The 15,409-nt window shown below is 38.9% G+C and overlaps 1 protein-coding gene across 1 annotated transcript in view; it reads left to right on the top strand.

Annotated features, from left to right (window-relative positions):
- Positions 1 to 1,293: 1,293 nt before the first annotated feature.
- The window catches only part of lrrc1 (leucine rich repeat containing 1), a 29,568-nt gene continuing 15,452 nt past the window's right edge, over positions 1,294 to 15,409 (top strand). Inside the window, exons 1-3 of the mRNA XM_074676374.1 lie at positions 1,294 to 1,931; positions 13,403 to 13,520; positions 14,141 to 14,219. Of these exons, the coding sequence (XP_074532475.1) occupies positions 1,773 to 1,931; positions 13,403 to 13,520; positions 14,141 to 14,219 (356 nt within the window). The 5' untranslated portion in view covers positions 1,294 to 1,772. The remainder of the gene's footprint in view (positions 1,932 to 13,402; positions 13,521 to 14,140; positions 14,220 to 15,409) is intronic.

The following is a 15,409-nucleotide window of genomic DNA, read 5'->3' on the forward strand; positions in this document are numbered from 1 at the left end:
TATCTAGCCATTCTGTGTCTGGGCTTCCTCTGCAGAGTTAATGATTATTAAATCTTTTGAAACTTTTATTTGAAAGTGGAACCACTCGCCACACCTGCTCTTGTATGCATCACTATGATTCAAACATGCTGTATAAATCAAGTTTGTACTGGTTGTGTAACTGATATTTCATATACTCTTATATAGGCACATGAACTCCTGTTTTCCCTTTCTGGGTGTCCTGAGGGGTGGCCGCTGGGCTGCGTGAGTCCTCCGTGCCACGGCGTCCCTGTGCGGGACTTGACTATTATTGTGTCGTTTGTAAACGATTCGGTTTTTTGAGCCAACTCACCATTAAGTGAACAATATGAGCCACTCCCAATAAACATAACTCAGGGACTTGTTTTTACATCACATGAATAGCCAGGCAGTGTGAGTATTTGATATGCTATAGTTAAGAATGAATAAAACACAAAATATGGTTTAAGTGTGCGTGTGTTTTCTTTTATCACAGCAATACAATTTTGTATTTATCAGTGAAGTCTAGTCTGATCCATGGTTATGGTTGCCAACATGTAACTTAGATATGGTGGATGTGTTGTAAATGTTTCTGAGGTAAGCTGTAAATGAACTGCCTTTCAGGGCTCAAAAAAGTGATTGCAGAATAAGTTTTAGAACTTGTGTTATGTTCGTTTTTTGCGGATGTGGCCTGAAACAAATCTGTAATTTGAAATCCCTCCTGCTAAGAATCAAAGTTATCACTGAATAGAAATATTTGATGTACAAACTAAAAGAAGACTACTTCTGCAGCCCGACATTAACCCAAACTGATACCACCTTTGCTGCATTGGTTTTCCATCATTTAGGTTGGATGTATAGAAATCCTTCATTCCAATGCTTTACATCTATTTTGGTTTCGTTGCGCATATGGTGGAAAAAGTATTGGCTTAATTGTGCTACTGTGACTAACAAATTTACAAAGATGTGTAGAAGTGATGTAGAAATGACCCTTGTGCATAATGCATTATTTATTTTAGTCTATTTACTATTTCTATGATATAACATGACTTTTATTTTTAGTCAAGGATGACATTAAATGATATTTTTATATCAGTTAGATACAGCAATTTGTCGCACAGCATTTACAGATGACATCAGTGTAACATTGCGCTGAAACTGAATGTGTATATTCACTAAATTAAGAGTCATTTAGAATCCAAGCGTTCACTTCCGAGCTGAATCAAATGATCCGATTCCCTAAAAAGAGCCGGACTTCTCACCACTAGACGGGACAATCCAGAGGAGGGACAGGGGGCGGAGCCGTCAGGAGTGGTGACGTAGGATTGGAATGAGGGAGTGAGTGTTCCGGGTCAGAAACTGGACGGGAGAGGAAATTAACTCCGGGACGAGACGAAAAACCGAGAATGCAACCCTGTTCTTCATGGAGATGTAACCTGCGTCTCTTACGCTGAAAGGGCTGATTTTAAAGCGGCTGAGGTCGACGCACAACAAGGGACTACTTGGAGAGAAAACAGGTGCCTACAAACTAACCAAAGTGAGGCAGCGACGAGAATTATTCCCATGTTCGTCGAGAGCGAACGAACGCTAGCTCCGTAACGGCTCACTTACAGTTGGAGTTTCGGTGTTTACGTGCATGAGAGTTTCGCCTTGCTGGTGCTTGACGATAAATTTAGTTCAAGACTGTCCCGCCGAAGCAATCTGTTGCATCCCCCTCCTCCTCCCTGCACTTTGTTTATCGCACGGGTACGAGATTTATTCCCAGCTCCCCCGTGATGTTTCACTGCATACCCCTGTGGCGGTGCAACCGTCATGTTGAGATGATCGATAAACGCCACTGCTCCCTGCTCTATGTGCCCGATGAGATTTACCGCTACGGACGGAGTTTGGAGGAGCTGCTGCTGGATGCCAACCAACTTCGAGACTTGCCCAAGGTACGAAGAAAACAGCCTTAAATTTAACTTAATTCACTGCATTCTGTCCTATGAATATCACAGCGACAATGTTGGAAATCATTAGTGATTACATTACACAGTTTAAGCCAAGTGCAAGCACCAGGCTTCCATGCAAAGAGCAAGTTTTTGTGCGTCTGTGCTTAAAAACACACCCAACACAAATAGCAAGGTCGTTAAAAATCATTAAAAAGTTAAAGAAATTAAGCAAAAATAAGATGAGATAAAGTCAGGATAATCTATAAACAGATACTCTAGCTGTAAAATCCTTAACATCTAGCAATCAAAAGGTTAGTAAATGAATCTTACAGGAAAGAAAAAGTAAAATATCAATCAGAAATGATAAGACTTGAGGAAGACAGGCCAGGGAATTGATTGTCATGCAGAAACAGGATTGTTTATTAGCTTAACTTTGCTTGTAAAAGAACCATGTAAGGTATAATAATCTTCTGGGAATTATAAAGGTTATATGTATTCACTGATTTGAACTGATTTACAGAAGCCCCAAAAGGTAAAGCATATGTACACTATGTGCACATTTTTATTGTTATTTCTCACAGCAACCAGCCAGTTATTATTTTTTTCTGTGATTTTACTGGGATGATGAGAAAGTAAGTTGACATATCACAGCTGAGATTTACACATCTCAACAGGAAAATCTTTTAATGTCTTTAGATACCATTAACAACAGAAAAGTTAGAGTCTGGATGCATGTCCACTCAGGGCTCCCATACATCCAGGCTTTTCTTGTTGTATTCAGAATATGTCTGTATAAAATAAAAGATGAACCATCTCACACTATAAAGAAAGACTTTCCCTCACTGGTTTAAATGGCAAGCTAAGAGCCAAGGTGCCATGTCTTTGGAAACATGAAATGCATCTCTCCAGCTAAAGTGCTTTTGACACAGAGCTGCTAACTGAGCTGATCAGGAGTCCCATGAGAATCTGGTGGGACCTGGGGACAATAATTACGCAAGATCAGCAAGGCATGCACCCTGAATAGGTGGAAACTCCCCCCTGAGCTACACCTACCACTGTGAGCTCACAGAACGTGAATGTGTGGGAGTCTGAGTATGATCATAAAACATTTCCAAACCCAGGTGTTTCAGCTGCGAAACTCTGTGCCTGATGTGTTAAACCTGTTCAGTCAGGTGAGCATGCTGAGGTCAGAATAACCCATGAGCATTTGTCTCCAAACCGCGCAGTTTAACAATACAGATAGAATCTTACCTTGTTATCTGTATGACTCAGTGGAGAAATATTTAGGATGTACAAGTGATGGCGGTCCAGGGTGAATATATATTTTTGGTTAGAGGGGAGTATAGAGAAACATTACAAACATGAGGAGGTGTAGTCATTTCACCCTCCAGATAAAACAGCAGAGTATGTGTAATGCTTCATCATAAATGATAAAAATAACCATAACAGCAAAGATAAACTCAGCTTCATGCACTCAAACACCAAAATATATCAGCCTCAGTGTCTCGTATTCAAATGAATCACCCTAGAAAGTCTCTCATTGGGATTTCAAGCCTGATGTCTCATGACTTTAACAAAAAAAAAAATCAGCCAACACTATATATTGATCCAATAATGGTGCACTTATTATCAGCACAAGATCAAAAGAAACCATGGAACATCAGTAATGGTGGTGCCAGTCTGCCTTAAATTGGTGTATGACCACAATTATGATCTTTTGTGGTGTCATACTAGTTTGACAACAAAGTTTCTGATCATTATGTACATTTCATTTCATTTCATTTTAATATTTTTTCTTTGTTAATCTACTTTTTTAAAAATAAGAAATAGTTGTTTTTGACCTCTTTTGAGGGGATATCTTTGTGGTTTTTGTGCCTTTCCTGCATAATTCTAAGCCTTTTGTGTTCTTTTTTAATGGGTAGGTTTCAAAATGATGCAATATTATATTATCTATATAATATCTTTATTTTGAAATGGCACATATATTTATTATATTATATATTTTTTATATTATTATTGTATTACTAAAAAAAGGTAAAAGGAAAGACAAAAATAGAAACAACAGAAAGTCAAAAAAAGAGAGAAAACTGTTCAGTTTTATGTACCATGCAATAAAAAATCAAAACCTTTCTCGTTACTAGTAAGCATTTCTGAAAAGGAGTTTGAACAGGGTACACTTGGGACTTATACAGAAACACACCCCATTCTCTCCAAGTACAAGTGAAAAAAAAAATCAGGTTTCTTGATAAAGGCATGGCTTTAGATACGAACATGACCACTGCATTGATATTTCCACCTATGTCAACAGTGTTTCACGTCTGAGAGGTTAAATATTGCTTTTTCAAGGCAGGTACCTTTCGTTTACTTAAAAGTAGTGCACTACTCAAAGCTGAGAGGCCTAAACTGCACATTTTTATCAAGTTCCAAAACATTATTGATCCAGCTCTGTCCATTTACTCAGAAGCAATGGTTATGGGAAAATGATGTCATCACTCTGGCTAATTTTACAACTCGATGTCTTGACACTCACAAGGTTTAACCCTTCACAGTCACACACACATTGAATCAAGGCTGTCTCATGGCTTTATTTCTGTGTTAAAAAGGAACGGTAAAGGTGGACTGAAATACTCTGGCACACTTTATTCCTTCATTCTTGTTACCTAACCAACTAACCTGATACTAGTAAAGGGATTTGCATGTTACCCTCCACAGGCAGGTATTTACCATAGTCTTGGGCTGAAACTGAAGACCTCATAGCCTGACTTCTGTTGTTTCTTTTACATACAGCCCAGAGCTCTGACAGAGTGTATTCGTAACATGTATGCCCTATAACTTTTTTTGCAGCCAAACCTGTTTTATTCTGTAACTTTCCACCCTGGAGGTCATATTTAAGCCTGAAAACTGTGTTAGGTGTTCTTGTTGTGACCTTGAGCAGGGAGAACATTCTGTAAAGAGGCAGATTTACAGCTGGACAGATTGTGAAATAAGGTCTAGCTCACTTGAGAAAGTGTCCTGATCTCTTCAAACTGGTGTCACGGTGGGTCAGGTGTTAAGCTGATTACAGTGAAGCACTATTTTTGTGTCTTGGTGGTTTTTCTTATTTCATTCACAGGTCTTAAACCTTTGAAGCAGTTTGGATCTTATCTCAAAGAGACAGTAGCTCGGTGAACAGTTTACAGAAGTTCAAGAAGGGAAAAAAAGAGTGCTGACAGAGTCTTTTTTAGGTTTGGCATGTCCACAGAAATGTGATGGAACAGAGATAATGTGAGCAACCTCCCATGGCTGTGTCACACTGCTTACTTTGTCTGTCGAAGAAAGCTGGTGCAGGAACAGGTATCTGGACTGAACACAAAGACAGCATTATGCGATGTGTTGATGCGTCTATGTGCTCCTTTTTCCTAATGAATCATTGACCTGAACAGTAAAGAACAGACCAATAAAACCATGAACCCACACAAACTACAGACATGACACCTGAGAAAGTAGGAACTTGTGAAGTAAGCACTTTTTCCATACCCTCGAGTGTGTGAGGGAGTCGTGATTAGCAGTCAGACTCAGATTTTGAAACATCTGTATGAGGCTGCTGTAGGGTGAGGTGTGGGATTACATGATACAAACAATAAACAATCAAAGTGTGCATAAAAGCTAAAGCTCGATTTATGTTTCTATTATTCTCCTTCATAAGTCAGAGGTTCTTCCAGTCTTATCCGAGATTCTGACATGAAAAGTTGACCGATCGGACAGTTTGATGTACAAAGATATTGCACTGTCAGCTAGCATTCAGGCACATTATTACAAAGAGATGCAGACACTCTAATGCACAAGTATGTTGTGCTTAGGGATGCACCAGTCTGATCATGGTATTGAGTATCTGGTACTAATTGAAAAAGTTGGATCAGATATTGGTGACAAAGAGCTGATCCATAGGACAGATCTATGTGCTTTACTTCTGTGTTCCTCTGTGTTTACAGCAACCATGTGCAATTTTGCTCGGCAGGGCAAAAATATCACAAAGGAGATAACTACAGCCCCTCAGCACTTTGGCGGTATTGAAAGCTTACTTTATCAACAACTCTAACAAAAACTTGCAATATGTGCAAGTTAAATTCATTAATCCACTTCTTAGGTTCAAGACTGGTTTGTACTTCTACATCAAATCAACCTCTAAAATGTACATGCTGAAATAAATCAGATTGCTTCAGGATTCACCAATATCAAAGCCAGGGTATTGGTGTTTATAAAGTAGGAGTTGTGCATCCGTGGTAGTGTTCAAGGTGACGTAGACCCCTGTGGCATAGTGTCAGGAGAAATACACCATGCTTTATAAAGTACCGCTGCAGCTGATTTGCATTTATTTTAAATACTTTCCATTCACGTCCCTGATAACTGTGTTTACATTATCCTATAAGTCTAAATAGAAACCAAAGAGCATCTGTGTACCACTCCAGATTGGCACCAGTTAATCTGAAGGGAGCCTGAAAGCTTGACCGTGACACAGAAACCTCTTTACAGTTGCTACTTTGTACATAAGCCAAGTTATAAAGCACAGCTTATTTACATTTACTTTTTATGTTTTATTTAGACTTTTGTGATGTGTTGACTGAATTATGTCTGTATAACTAAATCAGATTATTGCATGGTAGATCATTTATGTACAGCCAAGAGCAACAGCTAATAGTGCTCTTTGGCTTGACACTAACATCATTGATGCTTGTTAAGTGAACCCAACAAACGTCTTAATGGATTAAACCTTTGTAGCAGACATGCTCAGTGTTCAGTGTGTGGCCTCTGTACATTTGCCTCCGAGGTGGCTTACTGAATAAACTCTGACCGCTTCATGTGTCATTGTATTGGGAGTTATATAAGTCAGCCAAGAAGACTCAGTAGCATCTCTGAAATCAAACATTCAGAGCTGCAGGCAGATAAAGACATGCACAAAGCAGCTTCGGTGGCAAGATGAGACAGAAAAGGTGTGTTTTTACTGTTTCAAGATGAGGCAAGTTGAATCTGAGCAGATAGCAGCAGGTAGTTTCAAAAGTGTAATACGGAAACTCGGTGACCAAGTCATGGTGTGCATTTAATGGCGGGATCTTTTACTTAAGGCACCTATTCACTTGTTTATGTAATATTTGTTCTGAGACGCCGAATAATCACTCACGTTTCTTTGTTTAAACTTTTCTGGCTCTCCAGATACAGAACACAGCTCCAGCCGGGTTTGTGAGCTGCAGTTAGCTCACTGAACTGCAGACAAACTAAGAAAGGATAAGGAGAGTAGGAATGCAAAACTCGCTGCCTGTTGAAATTCTTCTGCCTGTTTGTCCAGTTCAGATATGAATGTATTTCCCACCTTCCCCGGCTGAAGTGAAACTGTGACACAGAGCTGCAAGTTTTTACGTTTTTCATATCCGGCTTTAAAAAACAATTGAATGACATTTTGTTTTACTGTTTCACTAAGGAATGAAATAACATTTCTTCATACTTGCTCATTGGTAACCAAGTTCAGCAACTGCTTTAATTTTAGTCACTTTACAAGTGAAAGTGCTGAAACATTTCCTCGTTGAAGCTTGGTCAGTTGAGATAACTGTAAGGCTGTATAATAAGCTGCTAAGGTATATGTTATGATATGCCATGTTGATTTTCAACATGCATATCAGGCTTGACAAACATTTGTCATACTGTCAATAGTAGTGAAAAGCAAAACATTAAAGCTCTGTGGATCCAAAACACAATTTTTACTATGTACTCTCAGAGGAAGGGTGTTGTGTTGTCTGTGTCTGCAGTGTGATTTCTGTGTTCTCTGATTTTCTTGTTTTGAACATTTCAAGGTTGTCTGTTGTGCTTTCAAGCTCAACAGCTAATAGTCTTTCAGCTGAGGCTGATAAACATTTACAGACAGTTGTTTTCTCTCTCATCTGATTCAAGCCTGTCATAAATAGATAAGCGCATCTTTGCGCGACTTAATAAAATGTCCTGTGGGTGATGATAGTAAGCGTTGAAGTGGTTGTGACAGAGGGCAGAGCGGAGACAGAGAGAGTGACACACTCACACAGGAGGAAGTAAACAAAATCTGGAACCAGACATCAGGCATAGCCATCGTTTAACTTAATCTCCTTTTTTTTAATCAGAAGATGCCAACATATTGGCTGTACGAGATGGCATCTGACATCTGGTCTTGTTTAAAACCTGATGGTGTCTGTCATCAACCGGAGCCATAGTAGGTGCGACAAGTGATCGATGACCACTACAGCTTAAACACAACATATGCCAGACATCCTACAGGCCTACATCAATAAAAAGTAACTTATGACCAACTGGTAGTAAGGCTGGGCAATTATGGTAAAAATAAGAATCCCGATTATTTTAAGAGATATTGAAATCACAATTAATATACACAATTATTCATTTATTCAAAAACTTCAGTACTTATTTAAACACAACTTTAAAGAACCAGCAAGTGGCACATACAGTATTATTGATACACATAAGTCACACACACTTGCTGTGGCTTCACATGGAACACAGAAGAGCTATGAAGCACAGGAACTTGCATACATCTACACTGTGTGGTATATTAATTATTTTTCTTCGATTATATTGTTTTTATGATTGTCAGATGGCAAAATTGAAATCACGATTAAAATCTGATTAATTGTCCAGCCCTAACTGGTAGTAGGACTAGTTGACTTGTTTGGATGAAGGCTTTTGGTCGTGTAGTTGTCAAAACATACATGTCCTTACTTGAGAGCATAACCACAGTGAAGCAAAAGGACAATGACTTCCTAATTCTTTATTTGATTGCTTTGTTTTCACTCCCCCCCTACTTTGATTAGCGCTGCTCTCACTTTCTCTTTCACTCACTGTTTTTTCATAAACTTGGTTGCTTTTCAATCTTTAAACTTAAAAAATGGAGATCACCTCGAGAACAGGGTATTGGGATGTAACACTGAACATGCAAACCAGGAATCACTCTATGCCATTAGCCAACATACAGAATACATTTTAGGCTTTATTTTATTTCACTATTTCTTAAAATTCTGCAAATTAAGTGGTTAGTAATACATCTTTTAGCTTCAGCTGTTTTTAAAGCAGTAGTAGTAATTATTCTAGGAATCTCCTGTCATCACTCAAGGCTGTGCAGTAAATTGCTATTTCATTATTTTATTGCGGTAAGTGGTGTTTGTCTTCTGTCATGTATGAGATACTCCCTGTTCAGACATTAAAAAACTGACACAGACGGCATTGACTGTGACGTGGAGGGGAAACAGCGGGACAGGAAGCTGCAGAGTTCACGATGTGGTTGAAGTGGTAAAGAGAGCGGAGCTGTGAATCCCTGAGCAGGAAGCTCGAGTTAGAGCTGACCTACTAACTGTCACATGACCCATCGTGAGGTGTTTTTGCAGAGAAAAACCTGTCACAGTAGAGCACTTGTTGAGTGCCAGACAAGTGCTTGTGGTTCAGACTCTTTTAAGTCCTGCCTCGGCTGTGATATCCAACACTGTGTGCATATGACGATGTAACCTACATGTAACTTTAGACTGAGCGTCTGACACTGATGTCTTTCACTGAGGTTGGAGGGTTGGTCTGTGCATGTTGCCATGAGTATTTTAGCTTGTGCACATATTTTAAAGCATTTCTTGCATCAGTCATGTAAAGGTCTGAAAGCAACAAACACATCTGTCGTTGATTAAACAAATACACTCAGGGCTCTTCTGGGGAACCACCCTCAGGCTTCTGCTTGTTTTCCAGCAAACAGTGCTGAAGGTGAAACTAAAGATTCAAACATTGACTCAGGTTTAGAGAGTGGTTAATGAATTCTTGACTCTCAGGCTGTTTTGGTTTTTGTGTGTTACACATGGGTGATTGTTTGGGGCGTGGAGCCACAGGACGCCAACAGGAAGAACAGGTTTACTGTCAATATGTTAATGCAGGACTCACAAAGCTTGATGAAAAAGTGGAAGTCGACTGAATGATAGAGAATCTGTGATGTTCTTTGTTACACCCCTGATTGTATTGTTATCACGAGGATTAGTACAGGACAAAAGCACTGAATGAAGGTGGTCTCGCTCTTTTTTGACGCTGAAGGTTTCAGAGTACCTGACCTTTCTTCCGGCTGTGTCAGAAAGGAGTGGCATAGCTCAGGTAGGCAGTCCGAGCAACAGACACGTCAGGAAAATCTACCTGAATGTGCATGATTTTCCAGATCTGTGGCAGTTCAGGTTGGGTTTCTGGAAACGAACATGTCTGCACAAGCCAGAACTCCCCAGATAATATCATGAAGAGAAAGTCTGTTGTGCTGCACTTCTGATACTTTCTCTACAGTTTGTGTTTGTTAATAAGTGAAACATGAAAGTGAAATGACAAAAAAGCTCAGTCACTGGTCTTGGCTTGTGACTTTACAGGTTTGTTTGCACAGTGAAAGGAAGGATTAGAGATTATTTGAACCGTCTTGAGACCTGGGATTTACATGTGCATTTAATAACTGGGTGGAGTTTGACTTTTGGACTCGTGCACCATATTTCTTGTGCACACATAAAACGAGATCTGTATTTTGAAATGGCATATGCATGTGTGCGCTCACACATTTTTCTGATTGCATGAAGATTTTAGCTGGCAGAATCAGATCTTCACTCCTACTTTACCATTACACCATGTTTTTCCTGCTATTGCAATTTTTTTCGGTGTGCTACAATTTTCTTTTGCTTTGTTTAAGAATGCCCCTCAGCATTGTTGACAGTAGCAGGGTTACAAAAGTTGTCAATTAGACTACTTTTAGTAGTGACCTCCAGGTTTCTTTTAAAAGACTCCTTTGAAAATACATTTTGGAAAACACTGGTAGGGATTTAATCCAAGCATTGCCGGTAGCTTCAGAGCTAGAAATTTAACCCTTGAAAAACGAGTCTGGTTACTTTGTCCTTTACCATGTGTATAAATTTGATATTAGAAGTCCTGCCCCTTCTTGATTTTAATTGGTTGATGAAAGAGACAGGACATGTGTGGGTGCAGGGATGGAAGACAGCTCACACCAAGAGTATTTTTTGCACTACAGAAACTGAGCAATGAGATGCTGAGCCTTTTTGGCTTTGTTTTGAAAATCAATGCAAACAGTGCAAAAAAGATGCAGTCAGTGCACACAGGCCCTTATGCTTTTCCATCTTCCTGGCCCTTAATTCACAAGAAGAAGCAGACACTTCTTGTTTTTCAGATTTTTATCAAGCTCTGTAACTTATGCCATGATCTTCTTTTGGACCTATCCAGACAGTATTGGTGCCTCATATTAGCCCATTTTGTGCTACACATTCACAAAAAAAGTTGCAGCTTGGTGAAGTTTAGGCACCCACACTGCTGGGTTATGTTTAGGGATAGAGCAATTTCTTGACAGAGCATCTCTGCAGAATGGCCTGAAGCAAAATTATTTTGCATCAGCTACAACAAGTCACAAAACAGTAGAAAAAATGGGGGTAAACTTATGAAAAAATATGCAAAAAGCCCATTCAGTTATAAATATGTAAAACCATTTGCAGCATACTGGGCATTCAGATCAAGAGAGTCTAGAGCATATTAACAGTTAACCTCAGCGATTGATAGAGTGATAGATGTGGTTTAAGGAGCTGCTCTCATGCCTGAGCCTTTACAGTCTGTTAATCTGTCTTGTAATAAAGCAGCAGCACCCAAAATACAAAGGCCAGAGGGGGGAAATTCATGAGGCTGTTTTTTTCTTCATGCCAAAACATTAACTGAACCTGAAGCCGCATAGCTTGCACTCTGCTTCACCACCAAGCAGACAAGCTTCTGCCCGCTCTCAAAAATGGGCGTCAAGTATGTGCCTGGGATAATTGCTTTTGCCTTTCAAATGACTCTGCCAAATGGATCTTTATTTTTCAAAAACTGACAACAGAGTCAGACTTCTGTTCTCTAAATGAGCAACTTGTGACCATGACATCTTGGAGTAGTTTCATAAGTTGTGGATGACTGTCTGAGGTATTCAGTCTGAAACCTTTATTGTGCTGCAGCCAACTGATGGAACTAAAAGATAGCAATCCAGCCTCTGTTGCTCCCTTTCTTAACATGAAACTTAATTCTCTCAGTATCAAGTCATGATAGTCGTGGTGGCTTGTTTTTTTTTTTTTTTTTTTTAAGTAATTCTGAAGCAGCTCAAAGAATCCAGACATCATTAATTTTATTAGACACACTCATGATTTTCCTGCTGTAACATGTGAAAACCTCCCCTGTACGAAGTCCTGCAGAGGTATGCATGTTGGAGCAGCCATGTTTTATCATGACACAGCTGGTGTAATGTCATGAAGTATTTCCACTGGAGAAGAGGAGAGGTTATACCAATGATACGCTCCTGTCACTCAGTTCATCTCCACAGGTGCTTTCTATCTGTCTCCTGTTTAGACTGTGTGGGAGCAAACAGCTTGGATTTAATTGACGTTTCCCCACCCTCAAGTTATTTCTGTTTTCCCCTGTTAGAGCAGGAAAACACATGCATCTTTAATCGTTTTTTTTTTTCACATTACAGTGACCTCATGTCCTAACCACTACCACAGAGCTCCTGACCTTTAGTAGGAGGCTAGTATCCATGAAATCTGCACCAGGGGTGTCCAAGCTTTTTCTAAGAGGACCACATTTGATTTTGTAAAAATCATCAAGGGTCAACAGCCCTTACTGACATGTTTATTAACCGTAAATGTATAAATACTCCATTGACAACTAATTTTTTTGTGATTCTGGAAAAATCAGTCACTGAATGACGTCAAACGTGCTTCATTGTCAGTCTTCTGCAGTGCTATATGCTGCATAGACCACAGCAAACTGTGCCTCTGCTCAAGAAAAATGTTCTCCATTAGGAGGCGCTATGGGAAAAATATGTCAGAATTATTTTAAGTCAGGATCAGGGTCTGATTTTTATCAGGATTGTTTTTCATATTGTTCAGACTATTTTGACCTGCATTTTAGACCCTAAATATTTCTGATCCTGCATTCTGAACTATTTTTCTGCTCCATTTTATAACACTAATCTCATCTTGAATCCTTTGTGTTTTTTGATCTCTCGCTGTCACATCATGGCACAAACTTTCATTTAAATATGTCAGCTTGTTGAGTTTCTGCAGAATGTACAGAGCTTTAGATTTATACAAGTAGACTATGCACAGTCGAAATACAGTTTAATAAAATGTTACTAGAAAAACGTAGGTTTTGTTTAAAACATTGTAGGATGAAAGCTGGAAGCCGTATGAAAATGGGCCTCAGGCCATATTTGGACCCTTGGTCTGACTTTGAACATGCCTAATTTGCAATGCATCAGCTACAAAATATATTAAAGACAGTGTTTGAGCTTCTTTGTTTGCATGTTTGTAAATGGAAAGCACTCTGCAGCTGGTCCAGGATGCATCAATGGCATCAAATCCATCGCTTTAATGCAAAACCCTTTAAGGCAATTTCCTTAATGCAGATTTTTTTCTCCCTTCCAGCCATTTTTCCAGCTGGTGAAACTAAGAAAACTTGGCCTAAGTGACAATGAGATCCAGAGACTTCCTCCAGAAATAGCCAACTTCATGCAGCTGGTGGAGCTGGACGTCTCTCGAAATGGTAAGAAGAAAAAATGCAAATAGAGCAAAGCAGCAACAATGTTAACATTAAAGTACTAGTAGTTTAAGAACCATGTTTCAGAGCATTTTCTCCTGCTTGTTTGGATTGAGCAACACAGCAAAGAGCTCCTCAAATGAATCACACTGACAGATTTACTCCTCAAGTGAAGTTACTGCAACAAACAAGCATGAAAATGAAGCATGGTTTGCATTAGTCTGAGATTTCTCAGCTGTTTTATGGACCAGTCACATTGCTTTAGATACAGTGGTGAGGTTTCTCTTGCAACAACAACACAGGCTGTTCACTGAGAGGGAAACTAAACTCTGTGAAAAGGAAGTACAAACACTCATTTATTGCTCTGTTTGTTTGCACTGGTGTCTTCAAACATGGGTCTATTTTTTCACATTTAAAGTTATTATTTTTGTTTTTAGTTGCTTTTCAAATATTTTGAGCAACACCCTGTGGACTGTGATCTTGATCGGTTTCATTTGACTATGTTTGATAGTATTTTGTATTTATTTCTGATCTAATCATTGAGTCAGAATAATGTGGAGACCTTAATAGAGCATTAAATGGGAATTATGCTAATAAGCAGCATGTTTCTTTTCTCTTTATTTCAGATATTATGGAAATTCCAGAAAGCATTTCATACTGCAAAGCACTCCAAGTGGCAGATTTCAGTGGAAATCCATTAACAAGGTATTTATACAGATTACAGGTTTGCTTATCAAAAACAATTTATCCACTCTTCATAAAATATCCTGTGGTGTTAGTCACTTTGAAAACATAGCTGTTAAGGTTTGTGTACACACAGTTACTGTTTCAGGCTTGTTTATCAGGACTGCAGTATGTTAGGGTGAAAAGGTAAAAATAAAACATGATTGTGGAGATGTTTGTTCATATCTGTTGTGTTCCTACTTCAGTTTTAAGGCATCCTGCTGTGATGTCTTTTCATGCACTCTCAGTCTCCTCGACAGATTGCAGAATATGCTTGTCATTGTGTGGGTGAGATAAAGTCTCATTTGCACCTCAGCAGGGACAAAACCACACCACAGTACAGTACGTAGTTCAGGAGCCAACAAAGAACGGCAGTACAAAGGCAGTGCAGTTCAATACTGCTGAAGTGCACACACACTCACACACGCACAAAACACTCTTTTTCCCACAGTATTAACCTAGATTCAGCCCGAGTTTCCAGCACTTTTCAAACAGTAACAATGAATACTTGAGGTCCTGGTGTGTATATTTTTTCACAGAAAGAACCAGGAAATTCAGCAATAATTTGATCTCTGGAAAAAATGTTTTTTATTAGGAAGGTTAAGTTTACAAGCAGCTCCAGTACACCAAGGTCCAAACACCACGAACAGGTGCTGATTGTTTATGAAGACTTGTTGATAGCTTGCTTCAGGAATATGAAAACATGTCTGATTTTAAGGTTTAGTAAATGAACTTGGTGTTATTCATTACAGATATTTTCTTTGTACTAAAGTACTAAAACACTTGACACAAGAAGCTTGTTTGGTAGGGGTGGGAGAAAAAATGGTTATATCATATATCAGGATTTTTTGTTTGGCAATATCAAAATCAGAATCAAGATTCTTTGTCAAAAAATCATTTTTTGTTTCAAATTCATACTCTTTATTTCAGTCTTTGTTTATAAACTAGACTGGAAAAAAGTCACCACTTTTCTCAAGCAGAGGGTAAAATGTTTCTTTCTGACTCATGTTGTGGGCATTTTATTGGAAAATATAGCTCCTGATCTAGCCTGTAGACATTATCTTCATCATTTACCTTTTTCTCATGGTCTGCTGTTAAAAAAGCAAACTAAAAATTCCCAAAATCGTAAATATCAAAGAATCACAGGTTAAACCAAATCGCCCCCCCAACAG

Source organism: Halichoeres trimaculatus, unplaced genomic scaffold (assembly GCF_033239565.1).
Source record: "Halichoeres trimaculatus isolate MK-OKI-2021-1 unplaced genomic scaffold, fHalTri1.1 fHalTri1_scaffold_8, whole genome shotgun sequence".
In the NCBI taxonomy this organism is placed as follows: domain Eukaryota; kingdom Metazoa; phylum Chordata; class Actinopteri; order Labriformes; family Labridae; genus Halichoeres; species Halichoeres trimaculatus.